This window comes from Rhincodon typus, chromosome 13 (genome assembly GCF_021869965.1).
Source record: "Rhincodon typus isolate 14 chromosome 13, sRhiTyp1.1, whole genome shotgun sequence".
Lineage (NCBI taxonomy): Eukaryota > Metazoa > Chordata > Chondrichthyes > Orectolobiformes > Rhincodontidae > Rhincodon > Rhincodon typus.
Genome location: NC_063344.1, coordinates 60,821,764 through 60,837,168, shown reverse-complemented (window position 1 = coordinate 60,837,168; position 15,405 = coordinate 60,821,764). Strand labels below are relative to the sequence as shown.

At 36.8% G+C, this 15,405-nt stretch overlaps 1 protein-coding gene across 1 annotated transcript in view; it reads right to left on the bottom strand.

Moving 5' to 3' along the window:
- Window positions 1-5,256: 5,256 nt before the first annotated feature.
- fam168b (family with sequence similarity 168 member B) overlaps window positions 5,257-15,405 on the bottom strand; it is a 46,955-nt gene continuing 36,806 nt past the window's right edge. The window contains exons 6-7 of the mRNA XM_048604411.1: window positions 13,200-13,331; window positions 5,257-10,584 (exon numbers count right to left, since the gene is read on the bottom strand). Of these exons, the coding sequence (XP_048460368.1) occupies window positions 13,219-13,331 (113 nt within the window). The 3' untranslated portion in view covers window positions 5,257-10,584; window positions 13,200-13,218. The remainder of the gene's footprint in view (window positions 10,585-13,199; window positions 13,332-15,405) is intronic.

Below are 15,405 nucleotides of genomic sequence, written 5' to 3'. Positions count from 1 at the left end.
TCTTATCTATATACATCTAATTTTAAGTACTGAAAAATTCAGAAACCTCTAGTATTATTTATTGTTCAATTTATATTTTACCCCTCCATCAGTAAGTAATTGAACACTAACAATAGTTACTTGATAAATAATCAAATTTTCATTTGAGTTTTATTTTGCATGCACAGTGCAGAAACAGATGTAAATTTCAGAGATTGCGCATTGTGCTTAGCAATCAATATATCCGGCTATTGCAAAGGAGCAGGTAATGCTTACTGACTTAGCCAAATCTGAGCACAAGACAGAGAATTTCATGTTGAAACTGCAATACTCTAATTGGACCACAGCTAACGTATTGCAGTCAGTTTCTGTCACACCTTAGCATCTAAAATCCAAAAGGAAAACCTTAACCTTTTTGTATTAAGTCAGAACACAGGTGCTCCTGTAACAGATGTGGTAAATCTGGAATGATACCCATTTAGAGAACAGAATAAGGTGCAAAGATTCAAATTAACCTAAGACACATGTAACACCAATATGGTGGTGTGGATATTGTAGCTTCTCCTGGGCTGCAGATTTTCTTGTATAATTCTTATGGTTTTCACATTTTGGAATCATAAGATTTTTATTTTGAATCATTTTGGAACCCTTGTAGTCCAAATAATTACAAAAAAAAACACAAGTAGTTTTTATAAAAAAATGTTTGTGTGGGAGGGGCCTCCACATATATGTCCAGTATTGAGCAGCAGAGAGATTTCTTTTCTCTGTTTTAAACTTCTTTTTTCCTAAAAACATACACGAAAAAAAGACAAAAAGGAAAAGGAAACAAAAAATGGAGAGTTATTTTTACATTTGTGAAGGAGATTCCACACCCACCCCCCCACACCAAAGTGTGCAGGGATTCAGTTTCTTGGATCATTGGGATCTCTCCTGGTACTGAAAAGACATGTTCAAAAAGGATGGGTTTCACATGACCTGAAAAGGGACCAAAATCCTGGTGGAAAACTTTACCAGTTCTGTTTTGACAGCCTATAAACATTGACAGACTGGGGTGGGGGCTTTCTAACTAACAGTGAAAACACAAAAAGATGAGGATGGTTCTGAAACAGAAAAGAGCCAGTTAATTAGAAGAGATAGTTAAGAGCAAGTCAGAGAACAAAGTAACACTGAAGAATTAAACTGCATTCACTTCAACGCAAGAGGTTTTACGGGTAAGGCTGATGAACTCAAGGCTTGTGAACATGGGACTGGGACATTGTAGCTATTACCAAAATTTGGCATGGATGACTTTTCAGGCCCTTGCTTATAAGAATCTATCTACCTCTGCCTTAAAAATATTCAAGATTCTGCTTCCACTATGTTGAGGAAGAGTTCCAAAGACTCATGTTCCTCAGTAAAAAACATGTTATCTTTCTTGCATAAGAGGAAACATCCTCTCCACATGTCCGTGTCAAGACCCTTCAGGTTGCTGTGCACTTCAAATAAGTGATATCTTACTCAAGCCTTGCCTGTGCAACCTGACAACGCACACACACCCCTGCATTCCAAGTATTAGTCCAGTAGACCTTTGCTGAAATGCCTCCAACATATTCATATCCTTTCTTCAGTAGGGTGTCCAATACTGTACACAGTACTCCAGACATGGTCTCATCAGTACCCTGTATAACTGATGCATAATAATAAGCTGCCGCCTAGGGGGCTGCTGAGTAAGGTAAGGGCCTATGGTGTAACAGGCTAGGTACTAACATGGATAGAAGATTGGCTATCTAGCAGAAAGCAGAGAGTGGGGATGAAAAGGTTTCTTCGAAGGATGGCAACCGGTGACTAGTGGTATTTCACAAGGGTCAGTGTTGGGTCCACAACTTTTCATTTTATACATTAATGAACTAGATGTAGAAACGGAAGGCATTCTGGCTAGGTGTGCAAATGATACAAAGATAGGTAGAGGGACAGGTAGTATTGAGGAGGCAGAAAGGCTGCAGAAGGATTTAGGCAGGTTAGGAGAGTGGGCAAAGAAGTGGCAGATGGAATATGATGGAATACAGCAATGGTTAAGTGTGAGGTTGTGCACTTTGGTGGGAAGAAAAGGCACAGACTAAATGGGGAGAAAATTCAGAAATCTAAAGTATGAAGGGACTTGGGAGCTCTAGTCCTGGATTCTCTTAAGGTAAACTTGCAGGTTGAGTCAATAGTTAGGAAGGCAAATACAATATTGGAATTTATTTCGAGAGGACGAGAATATAAAAGCAGGGATCTACTTCTGATGCTTAATAAAGCTCTGATCAGACCACATTTAGATTATTGTGAGCAATTCTGGGCCCCATATCTCAGGAAGGATGTACTGGCCCCAGTACAGGTCCCAAGGACGTACAAAAGAATGATCCCAGCAATGAAAGGCTTAACATACGAGGAACATCTGAGGACTCTGAGTATAGACCCAGAGTTTAGAAGAATGTGAGGGGATCTAATTGAAACTCACAGTATACTGAATGATCTGGGCAGAGCGGATGTTAGGAAAATGTTTTCATTGCCAGGACAGACTAGGTCCCAAGGACACAGCTTTAGAGTGAAGAGAAGACCCTTCAGAATGTAGATAAAGAGAAACTTCTTCAGCCAGAGTGGTGAATCTATAGAATTCATTGCCACAGAATGCTGTGGAGGCCAGGTCATTGAGCATATGCAAGACAGAGGTAGGTTCTTGATTGTCAAGGGGATCAAGGCTTACGGGGAGAAAGAAGGAGAATGGGGTTGAGAAACTTATCAGACAAGACTGAATGGCAGAGCACATATGATGGGCTGAATGGCCTAACTTTTGCTTTTATGTCTTATGGTCTTATTCTATTAGCTTTCCCAATTGCTTGCTATACCTGCACACTAACATTTTGAGAATCATACATGAGTACACTCTCTCCACATTACAAGCTCTATAACCTCACCATTTAGATTTTTTTTTATATTCTTCCCACTGAAATGGACAATTTCACATTTTCCCACATATTCCATTTACCATATCTTTTCTCATACTTAACCTGTCAATTTTCTTTTTGGTGACCCTGCGACCTTTTCACAACTTACTTTTCCACTAATCTTTCACAGCAAATTTGGCAATCGTGACTTTAGGCCCTTCATCCATGTCATTTTTACAAACTGGAAAAGGTTGAGGACTCAGCACTGATCTCGGTGGCACACCATTTGTCACATCTCGTCAACCTTTAAAATACCTATTTATTTATTTTCCACTGTTAGCTAATTTTTTATCCGTTCAATATACTACCTCTAACAACATGAGTTTTTATTTCCCGTAATAACCTTTTTAGTCGGACCTTATCAAATGCCTTCTGGAAATCAAAGTATAGTATATTTACAGGTTCCCCTTTATCCGTGTATATTATTTCCTCAAAGAACTCATTAGAAAAAAGGTCAAATGTAATTCCTCCTTAAAAAAACATTGACTCTGCCTGATGACTTTGAACTTATCTGGGTGCCCTGCTATAACTTCTTTAATGGCAGTTTAAGATTTTCCCTGTGACTGATATGAAGCTAACTATAGTTTCCTGCTTTGTCTCCCCTCCTTTTGAACAAAGGAGTTACATTTCCTCCAACCAAATAGGACCATCCCTGAATCAAGGGAGATTTGGAAAATTCAAACCGATGAATCAACTATCTCACTAGCCCTTTAAAGGCCTCATAATAAAGTCCATCAGGACTCAGACATTTCTCAAACAATTTACTCTGCACCACTTTTTTGGTGATTGTAATTTTCTTCAGTTCCTCCCTCCCTTCCATTTCCTGATTTACTGCTACTTCGGAGATTTGTTTTGTATCCTCTGTAGTGAAGACTGAAGCAAAATACCTGTTCACTCCATCTCATATTTCCTGATATTCCCCGCTATTAGTTCCCTAGATGCACTTTCTATAGGACCAACCGCCATTTAATTAATGCTTGTTTAAATATTTATAAAAACTTTGTCTTTCTCTTTCTGGTGAGGTTTATCTGTCCTTTAACATTTTTTTTTAATATATATATTCTATCCAGTCATCTGGGCAGCCACTGCACAATGTGTTTTCTTTAAGGTTTATACTACCTTAAACATTTCTAGTTAACCATGGATAGTAGGTCTATCCTTTGGAATTTTTCTTACTTGTTGGAACAAATAATTCAGATTGTTGTATTTCACTTCCAATCAAGCTCACAGGAAGAACAAGTGTCACAGACTGTTAACTTTTCAAATGCACAGAAGTGTGCATCACAACTTTTTCAGCTTTTATTTCATATATTCACTGCAAGGTTTTATTGCTATACATTGATAGAGCTCATTTTTGTATGTTAGAGAAGAAAAATAGTTTAATATCAAAGTAGTTTTAATATTATGTTTGAGAATATTATGTGCGATGGGCCAACACTGTAGTTTAGGCTTGTTCGAATTACACAGAGAAATGTAAAGCAGCAGTTCGCATCAGACTGACAATTTAAGCAACACTATTTCTGTAAGGATTCTAGCTGCTTTACTGTCACATGCATATATCTCAGTTATTATTCCATTATAAATGATGGTTGCAATTGTAGAAAGTGGTCTTCCACACAATTAGATATATTGTAATGAGAATAAAGCCCATGGTACATTACCATCTTCTGAATTGGTTTAACAGTATACACAAATAACAACCAACCACTGCCTCAAAATCAATAGATTCAGAAAAAAAAGTGATGTGGTGTTGTCCCTCGGAGTAAAGAAATCAGTAGTCTGTTGGTCTGAGTTTTTCAGCCAATGAGCGGATTGTGGAGCTCAATTTCTAGTCAACTGTACTTTGTAGCAAAGATTAATCAGTAAACAAGCCTAAAGATTGAAATTGCACTAAACATTACCTGCAAGTTCCCAATATGTCACATACCACCCTGACTTGGTAATATACCAAAGTGTAACAGCAAGTGGGAGAAAATTAATGCAGATGCTGGAATGTGTACTGATAACAACCAATGCTGGAGAACATAGCAAGTCAGCCAACATCCATGAAGAGACAGCAAGCTAATGTTTCAAGTCTAGATGACTCTTAAGGAGGCAGGTCACTACCAACCTCTTAAGGACAATTAGGAATGGGCAATAAATGCTGGTCCAGGCTGTGACAGTCAAATCCTGTGCATTAAAAAAAAAAAAACTTTGCCCAATGCAGGCATGAATTTACCTTAAATTATGCTGACCTCAAACTTTAAATGCCATCTAATGGACTATAAATCCATTCTCAGGATCAAAGCACAAGTAACTTCACAACACAAGGTAAGCAACACAAGTCAATCTTTATTGAAAACTTAAGTATTAATACATAACAATTCTTGTTACAATAAACATGCCTTGAAGTTTCTTTTTAAATCTGAGCTCATCTACTTGTCAGATTGCTTTTAAAAAAATAACAATGTATGAATTTACACATAATTGAACTGGCTCAGAAAGGAATTGTCAGAATTTCTGGTTTATGTTATCCAATGTAAAATGGTGCTTTACAACTAATTTCCGGAAGACGACACTGACCGAGACTAAATAAGTACCAAAATAATATTTTTTTTTTTTTATTAAGCATAGTGTTTGAAAGTCAAATTTTTAAAAAAGTGTGCCTCTAACAAAAATGTACGTAACTCTCACTGGGGTGATTCTGCTGTGCCTATGTGTTGCATATGCTCATTTTATTTTGAACAGAAAAGCTGTCATACAGCACTACACCGCACACCAAACACAATCTACTCATTCTGTAAGATGCTGCTATTCAAAATCCCAACTTTTTTAAAAATTAGAACAGGGAAATAGTTCAGATCACATCCACCTAGACTACTGCTGAGCAGCTGTGCACACTGAATCACACCAAGTCTGATAAGAATGCAAGCTGGGGGGAAGGGGAGGGTGGTGTGGTGGTCGGGGTTAGATCGAAGATTCTGAGAACCGATGGTAGCTCCTTCATATTTTGTTTCCTTAAAATGGTCTTTAAATTCAAATTAGGTCATGGTGTTTGCTTCCCAATAAACGCTCTTAATGCAAAAGGAGGGGGGAAAAGCAGAATCTCTACATCCTCTAAAAAAAATGGTTAGAAAAACAGCATTTCATTGCTTGGCTGGGATTCAACACTTGTAGGGTCTGTCAACCCAGTTGTTAACTGCTTAAAAGACCATGCAAACATATACAATGTACGAAGAGACATTTTCCCCATTGATCCATACTGATTACTAATTTTTATCGTACAGTTCTTCTTTTGCCCCAACCCAGTATTTAGAACAAGTATTTAACTGTAAATTACTTCAGTTGAATACTGAACTGCATTGAAGGAACACACCCAGTTTGAGTGTGTGGGAATTGATGAGGTGTTAGGTTAAATAGAAATTACACTTCTATAACATACAGTATTCATGAACCATGGTGAAATACACAATCTTCAGCTCAACACAAGGTGGTCATTCTCAATCTGTCCCTGAGCATATGATATATGTTATCCTAAGCAGCTTTGACAAATGCTTTAGAATATTTCCAAGTCTCAAAAATGCATGAGGCTACAGATCTTGCAGTATATTTTATCCCCAATGTAATTCTATAAATCAGTTCAATACCTTCTTCAAACCAGAACGTTTGAGAGAACAATTAGAATTAGTATGCCAAGCTTGCATGTTCCTTCAACAATGCAACAATAGCTCAGAATGAACTTGCATGTCTCCCAATCCAAAGTGCAGAAAGTTGGATGGCCATTCAAAAATTCCAAACTTGGGCACCCAAAAGTTTCTGGATGTTAAGAGACTGAAATTTTGGACTCTCTTCCACCCATTTAATGAAACAACACTGTAATCATCCCAAGGAACTACTTGAAATGCCAAAAGTAAGCAGTATGAATACTAAAGAATGGCCAAAGCACCAAATGAGTGTTTTGTCAAAATTTGTGCAACAAAGCATAATTTGGTCTACCAAGTTTTTTTTTTTAAATACAAAAAGCAACTAAATTTAAAACTTAACATAAATTGCGTTATTTCAGATGAGTGCATGTACAGCAGTGTAACATGAAGAAACTCCCAGATTTAAACAGTGCTCTACATTAAACATTGTCCATGGCAGGCTTCCATGGTTGATTTTTCTTATCCTCACTACCCATTATTTTCTCCTTGAAACAAACATTATAAGAAAAGGAATTGTGCACGCTAAATGCTGTCTCAGCAGCTATGCACTGTGGATTTAGCCTTCATTATTTGATCAGCCACTTACTTCTGTAATGCAACAGTACTACAGAAGCACAATGGATGCCAAGTGATCAAGATGAAAGGGCTGCATATTTGAAAAGCCACACTGAACAATAAAATTTCCATGCTGCACTCAGTTACAAAGTCCACACTGATGCCACAACAGAAAATATTTCAGCATACAACACACCACAGGTGAGCTGAAGCACTGAGAAGAATGTAAAAAGAAAAAAAAAGTTAAAAATAAGCAAAGGAAATAGTATTAGTCCAGTGTACAGTGTTGATTATAGGTTAGCTACTTAAGGTTCAATTTTCGTTTCATTCTAAGCCCTGATTTGCAACTTGTAAATCTTTAAAGAAACTATCAAATACACCATTCCTTTAAAATTTACTTCCTGTAATCAATTTTTATTATTTGTGTTAAAATTTGAATCTTTGTATTTTTTGAGAATCTTTTATAATGTCGATGTAGTCTGTCATGATGCATGTTTATAGAATGAAAACCCATATTATAGTACTCCTAAGTATCTCAAAAGTTTTCAAACCCTGTAAATACTAGATCAAAAAACAAACCCTAACTGATGTTACAACATACAATTTTACTTAGAATGCATGTGAAGACTTCATTACCTAACTTCCTCCTTGTTCATGCTATATTAATGCAGGGTTTGTAAAAGATAACCTTAGAAATACCTGTTCAAACACGCATTGCTTTTCTGAAACAGAGTTGCTCTGTTGGCCTGCAGGACACCACTATCTGTGAAACCTCTGGCAAAACTACTGCACTTGGCACACAAATGGCAGTGAGTGCAATCAGATATATGAAAGCTTGAATTTATGTTCAATAAACAACACAGTAATTTCATACTGCTCCATATTTTTTTTTAAAGTTAGATGTGTTTATCATTACATTCCCAGTAGCAATGCTGCTGGCTATCCAAAAACGGGTTAAGAAATTGGTCGTGGAAGTATTTTAAAATGAAGTTAACATACATGCTAAATCCATTATAAAAGTTCAATATAGAAAAATGGAATAGGAAAGATACGAATTCTAAAAGTTATGTGCTTGTTCCCCTTGACTATTTCTTTGCTAGCTACTATCAAAAACAATTTTAATTCATTAAACTGACTAATTCCTCTACATTAAAATAAGTTGTTCAATGGTGTCCACAACTACTTTCCTCAATTTGTGCTAATTCAGGTAAAATTGACAAGTCTAGAAATAAAAACTAATTCGAGAAGTTGGATCCTCTTGCATCATGTATGGTGCCAGAAGCAATCCAAAATCCTCCCCTGCATTACTCATAAGACAAGCACAACCAGGAGGACTGCTGAATGCTCTCAGCCACACTGCTAGACAATCCTAATCCACAGATACAATTAGGTTTCATCAGATTAGCTGTCACTTCTGCAATTAACTTTTGTGGTAATTGAAGGCTTTGTGCATGATCAATCTCCAAGAGGGTCTGGAAATTGACATGACCAGATCTTACTCAATTTTATCTCTTAGTTTCTTATTGTCACAAAAGATTATGTATTGAAATTATTGTGCAGTGTGCTTAGGGGCTTTGAAACATTAATGAATTAAAGAGATTCCTCATTAACCTGGCCATTATAAACACAAGTAGCAGTTAGTTTGTCCATTTGACTCTTTAGACTTGCATTATTGATTTATTTTGAACAGGAAATAACAACTGAATAAAGTATGCAAGTGGAACTCAGGATTTTTACATTGGATATCATAATTCAAGCTTTTCAAGTTTAATTTTCCCTGTAATTCCTCATCCAATGCAGTGAGGTCTGGATCTTAGTCAAGTCGCCTGGGTAAGGCAATAAACCCAATAAGTAAAGCTGAAGGATAAGCCAGCCTACATTATTCACTTGTATCTTCTGACAATAAGCTCAAGAATGGCATTACCCTGGTCATTGGGACTAAGAAGAGTTATTGCTCATTGAATTGCATGCAGAGATTGGGGAGAAAGCTGACATACGCAATATAATGGGGATCTGCCTTTTCTCCAGTTAATAAGCAGATGTTATCTGACAGTCACAGTTTGTTGCTCAATTCAAACATGACCGCTGCAAAAACCAACAACTCCTATGAAAATCCAATGAAAATTATGGGATCATGTAATGGAGAGATTTCCAAACCAACATTAAGAAAGTTACCTCCTTTGGTTTCATACTACAGTTTAAATATTCAGAAGCATTAGTCATAAATGCCTTCAAAATGTTATTCAATTTTGCTTGACTAATGAAGTCATCCTATGTGATAAACAACCTGGAACAAAATCAAATAAGACTGATAAAAATTATATGTGGGCTTTATAAATAGTTGCCAATATTACGCACTCAATACTGGGCAGCATCCAATAACATACAATGCTTAAAAGAAATGAGGCCTATAATGTGAGGAAACAAATTTGAAAAAAAATTGTATGTTATATTATCTATTATCCAAGATGATAATCAGTGATTTGCATTTGACAAAAACCCACAGGAAAAACTTGTTACAGGGAAAAAGTTATAAAATAGTTCCCAAATTAAAAGGCGAAAAATCATCAAATGTCATGATTTTAAATCAGAGGCATTTATAACAATACTGCAATATTAAATCAAAGAATAGAAAAATACTTCTATTTCCCCAATTACTGGCTGTTCCAGATGCATTTAAAGTATGCCTGCACATTTGCTCCATTTGTCTCACTTTAATCTCTACTGCTGCCTTCTTCTCTAATGTCACACTGAATCTAACAGTTTAAAATGAAAAAAGGACTGTCAAGACAATGCCTGTAGGTTTTATTTCATGCCTACTTGAACTCCACCTCCAAGTGCTGTGCTGTAAATGCAAATGAATACTCTGGCTAAAGAAATTTAACTGCTCCCGTTAAAAAAAATCCAGTCCAACAGATCAGCCAGAAGCTTTTTTTCCCTGGTGAGCTGCATAAATTCACTTGCACAACTTTTTTTTTTTAAAAACATTACATACAATAAGACTCTGCATTATTGAAATTAGGTTGCAAAATATTTTTGAACCTCGGTTCCTTTGGATTTTGCATATGATGGTTTGCATTAGTCATTGCAGGTAGATTTGAGCAAGCATTTTGTAACATGCATTGAACTAGATATGAATCCAAATATGCTTATACTCCCTTTCGTGTAATCTATAAAATTGCAAGACAGTCCACAAAACAGGTTTTGCCATAAGACTTGAGTACTGCTGAGTTCCAAGATGCAAGATATGCAGCCATGATAATCTTCCCAGACTTTTTTGGTAGTGTTTGGCAAGTGTTGAGAGCATTGAAGTGCTGGAAGGAAGGATCCTGGTTGGAGGCATGTGGGATTCAGCACCAAGTGTTAAGACTTGTTTGATTGCATATCTCCCACCTTTCAACCTGTGAAAGAGATGTTTTTAAATAAGTACTTAATTGTGAATATTTCTATTCCAGAGCCCAAGCCAAACTGAAACACAACCACTGAACACAGAAGCTGCTTTTCACAAAAGCTACAAATTAAGCAGTTATTGAAAAATAGTCAGAGCTTGATTTATTTGAAATCTTATTAATTCTGAGTATGTGTAACTCTGATATAACTATTCTATGCAAGACTTTGAAAAAACATGGATTTATCTTTCCTCGTTAATCATATGTATGCTGCAACAGTAAAAGCAGAGCACACTGGCATAAACAGTGAATCGAATTTCCCAGTGAACAAATCTGCTCAAAAGTCCAAACCATACGGGAGTCAAGACTTAATTAAACCAATCAATAAATATCAAAAATATCTTAAGTAATGAAAACGTCAACCAGTGAAATTACATTTTAGTCATAAGACTGTGTCAGCAAATACAAGGTAGAGTCGCCAAGAGATTTTCTGTGTAAACACTGTTGTCTCATTGGCAAACAATTTTTTTTTCTGTGCTTCATCAATTGATCTCTGCATTCCAAAAAAATATTTTTTGGAGGAAATTCAAAATAGTTTAATTGACAAAATGAACTGAGCTATATAGTTCAGTAAAATTCAAATTAGGTTCCCAACTATACCGACTTGACTACTGCAGCATGTAGAAAATTAGAATTGCATGATTTACTTAGTCATATTTCAGCCTCTTTGCATTTTGCAAACATTAAATTGTAGACCCATTGCTTATGAGTGGATTGGAAGGTGAAAAGTATTCTTACTCCAGGTAGCATATGAATTATTCTGAAACTTAAATTTACTTCAAATATTTCTCGGAACAATGAAGAACAGGAAAAGTGAGAATATCTCATGCTTGAGCCAATCAGAGGGAAGATTCCTGAATAAGAGCACATGTATACGCAAGGATTCCAGTCTCTCAAATTCTTCCTTTCTGTCACACACATGCCACTGTTATCAAATTTTCCCAGCATCAGTTCCTATGTCCACAGTTACAATGGAAAATGAAATGTCAACCTGTCTTGTAACTGCGTTCTTGCACCAGTAGTCGTGCTGTCTGTAACTCCTAGCTGTTCAGAATATGCTATTGAGAAAACCAATGCTCCATTGCCAAGAATGTCAAAATCTATTGGTGAACTAACAAAATTCAAGCATTATTAAAATAAAGATAGAAGCAGAAAATTTGCCTAAATGGCAAATTTGGCCCTAGCTACTACAGGATAATGGAGCTCCCTGATACTCTACTGACAAACATCGGTCAGAATTTGCCCAGAATGTATTAGGATATGTCAAAATGAAAATAGCAATGATTGGAAATGACATAATTAAGAAGACATTTCCCATCAGCTGTGATTTTGATTATGTGAGCAGCAGCTCATTTTTATTTTGGTAAAATGCGTTTGACTTGAGCCTTGATTTACAAATTTCCCACAAATCTAACGTTATTTATGTTGATTTTTAAGGCTGCTTCAATCAATTCCTAGGCGTAATATGGACAGCAAACGTAGTTGCATGCGCCCGGAGGTAACTGAAGGTTTCTCATTTGTAGTTGCTTTCAGATGTTAGTGACACATTCATTTCAAAACACATGTTCTGCCTTTGGCACAGAAACATATTACAGTCTCAAAACAACCTCTGAAGGGAGTAATTATTTCATAACTCATTTCTCAGGTATTGCTACCCTCAACTTCAGAACAGCTGCATGTTCTCTCTACTATCTTTTCTCCTGATATTAATATTCTACATTTGTGATCAACTATGTTAAGGAACCAGATATTGGTGAATGGACAGAAGTGTTCAATAGGTATTGAAAATTAAATTGGATTTAACAGACCACATTCCAGTCAGTATTTGTGAAACTAAGTCTTCTGTGTTCACCAGATAGCTTAGTAAAGCTTGATAAAAAGCCAACTATGTTTAAGGTAAAGCAATCAATCTGCATTTACAAAGTCAGAGCATCCTCTGCTTCAATTAAAGGGGCAGCCACGATTAAAACTCTGCTATCCAGCAAACTGGATATCTGATTTATTTCATGCTAAGGTTTCACAAGGTTCACGGGTACGCAGAGGGACAGGAAGTGTGCGCATAGCTGGCACAAGTAACAACGTAAATCACTCATGCCCTGATATTGTGGAAAAACATCACAGCTATGCTGTAAACCGAGATGTACATTATTCCAGCAAGTGTTACTTGACGACTACAATTGGTCGAGATTCCGTGTGCAACAGTCATCAACTAGTGCACCGAAGAAATGGAGCTACCATTCCCATGAATAGCTGTGAAGCGTTCATTCCCATTTTAATGAAGTGAGCTTAAAGTCTATCCAAAGCAGTTGTATTAATTGAACTGAAACTCTTGCGAAGTTCAATGTCCAAAGCTAACAGCAATCCTGACAACGTAATATTCCAGGCATGATACAATTAGCAGCGCAACACAAATCTGGCTGACTGAATTGCTCTTGAATTTGCATTTCAACTAAAATTGAACAGAAATCTGACATGTTATCACAACTAAAAATATTAATTTCTTAAGTTCGCTACTATTGCCCAAATTTTAAAAGGGACTGCTCTACAATGAAAGAAGGCAGACTTGCATTTTCATTTACTGGTTGATCACCACTGTGAGGGTACATAGTTGTAGGTAGGCGTTCCCGGAGTCCTATAAGCAGGCAAGGAAACGGGATGAGGAGCTACTGGTGTTGGGGAATGAGTCGTCAACAAAGTGCCTGCAAGAAAATAATTTATTTTTAAATGAAACGTAATCTCAATGCCAAATTCTGTTCAAGCACGAGACATGCTCAAAAAAGAGCTACAAAAAAAACTATACCTTCAGAAAAAACTGGAGTGACAGATAAACTTTTAATTAGAGATCAGACAATATGAATTCTAATTGCTACACATTTTTCTCCTGCCACAAACTCTTTAATAAATCTTATGGACATACAATTGAATGTAGAAAAGAAACTAGGCTTATGTTCAAGTCAATTCTCCTTTTCAAAATGACGATGAGCTCAAGCCAAAGTCATTAAGAAAAATAACACAGAACTATGGATGCTGCAAATGTGAAACAAAAACAGTGTGCTGGAGAAGCATAGCAGATCTGGCAGCAACTGTAAAAAGAAAACAGTTAATGTGTCAAGCTCAACAATCCAAAATATTTACTATTTTCTCTTTGCAGATGTTGCCAGACCCAGTGTTTCTCCAGCACTGTTTTTGCTTTAAGAAAATTAATTAATTTGATGGAGGCCAATTGTATTCATCACTCAAAAACAAGCCACACAGTTTTTAGCATTTTCAACTTGTGTTTGACCAGCTTGGGTTGGTTCAGCTTCCAGAAACAAGTTGACACATGCACGTGAAGTCTGACAAACCAGATTATTAACACTCCTAAAAGCAGCCAGAAGCTTCATACATTTTTTACAGGGGTTCCAATCACACCAACAGATTAACAACTCATTATATACAGTGTACTACATAGTTAAATATCTCAAGGTGCTTTACAAGAGGGTTCAAAATTTTAGACTGAGCCACAATAGGGGCCATCAGGTTAGAAGACCAAAAGCTGGAAGTCAAAGATGAAAGTTTTAAGCCTAATTTTAAAGAAGTAAAAGGTGGTGGAGCTCAGGGATGGAAAACTAAAACTTATGATCAAGATAGTTTGAAGCGTAGCCATCAATAGTAAAGCAAACACTATAATTTAAAATACCAGAACTGGAGCAACACAAGCCCTTAAAGCTGTATGACTCAAAGAAGTTGGAGAGGTGTAGAGGGGAAAGGCCTTGAAGGAATTTGGAAACTGGGGCGAGTTTGGAAACGGAGGCATCTCAGACCAGCAGCCAATACAGGTCAACAAATATAGTGGTGATGCCCGAATATGCTGGAACAAGTTAGAATGGGGCACAGCATTCTACATGAATATGAAGTGGAAGTGTGGCCCAGCAGAGCATTAGAATTGTCAAGTCTAGATCTATCAAAAGAATGGATGAAAGCTTCAGTAGATGAGGTGAAAGCGGTGAGATCAGCATTGTTACAAAGGTGGAAGTAGACTGTCTTGGTGATGGCTCAGAATATAGTCAGAAACCCACCTGTGTCAAATATGATAATCATAATGTTCAGAATTGTAGTAAGTCTCAAATCAGCTGCCAAGCACAGCGCTGGTGTGGATGGCCAGCAAACAGAGTACATAGAAGGGACCTGAGTCAATGGCTACAGCTTTCCTAAGATTCACCTGAAGGAATCTTCTGCTCATTCAGTATTAGATGTCAGCCAAACAATGTCATGGATAAGAGACAATGGTGAGATCAGAAAAGTTGGTTATGAGGACGATATTGCAGATGGACAACACAGACATGAGGAACAGGCCAAACATAGATCTTTGAGGAACTCCAGTGATCAACTCTTCATGAACAATAGCAGAAGCTACTGCAGATGATTCATTCATTACAACTAGGTAGAGGAGAATAAATGTGGCATAAGTAATCCTACCTAACTGGACAAGAAAGGTGCAACACTGAAAAAAGATATTATTGGTCTCAACCAGTCTGAGGCAAATGAGGAAGGATATTTGCTAAGATCATAGTCACACAGGCTATCATTTGTGCCTTTTACAACAGCCATTTCATTACTGTGGCAGAAGGGGTATGACTGGAGGGATTTAGTTATGGAGTTGTGAGAAAGGGTAGATATTGATTTGGGCAAAAAGCTGTAAATTCGTAATTAAAATCCAATTTTTGAAGTGGGTAAAAACAGAGCTGGCAATGTTAATACACTGAATTAGAAACGTAATGTTCTAAGAATTAA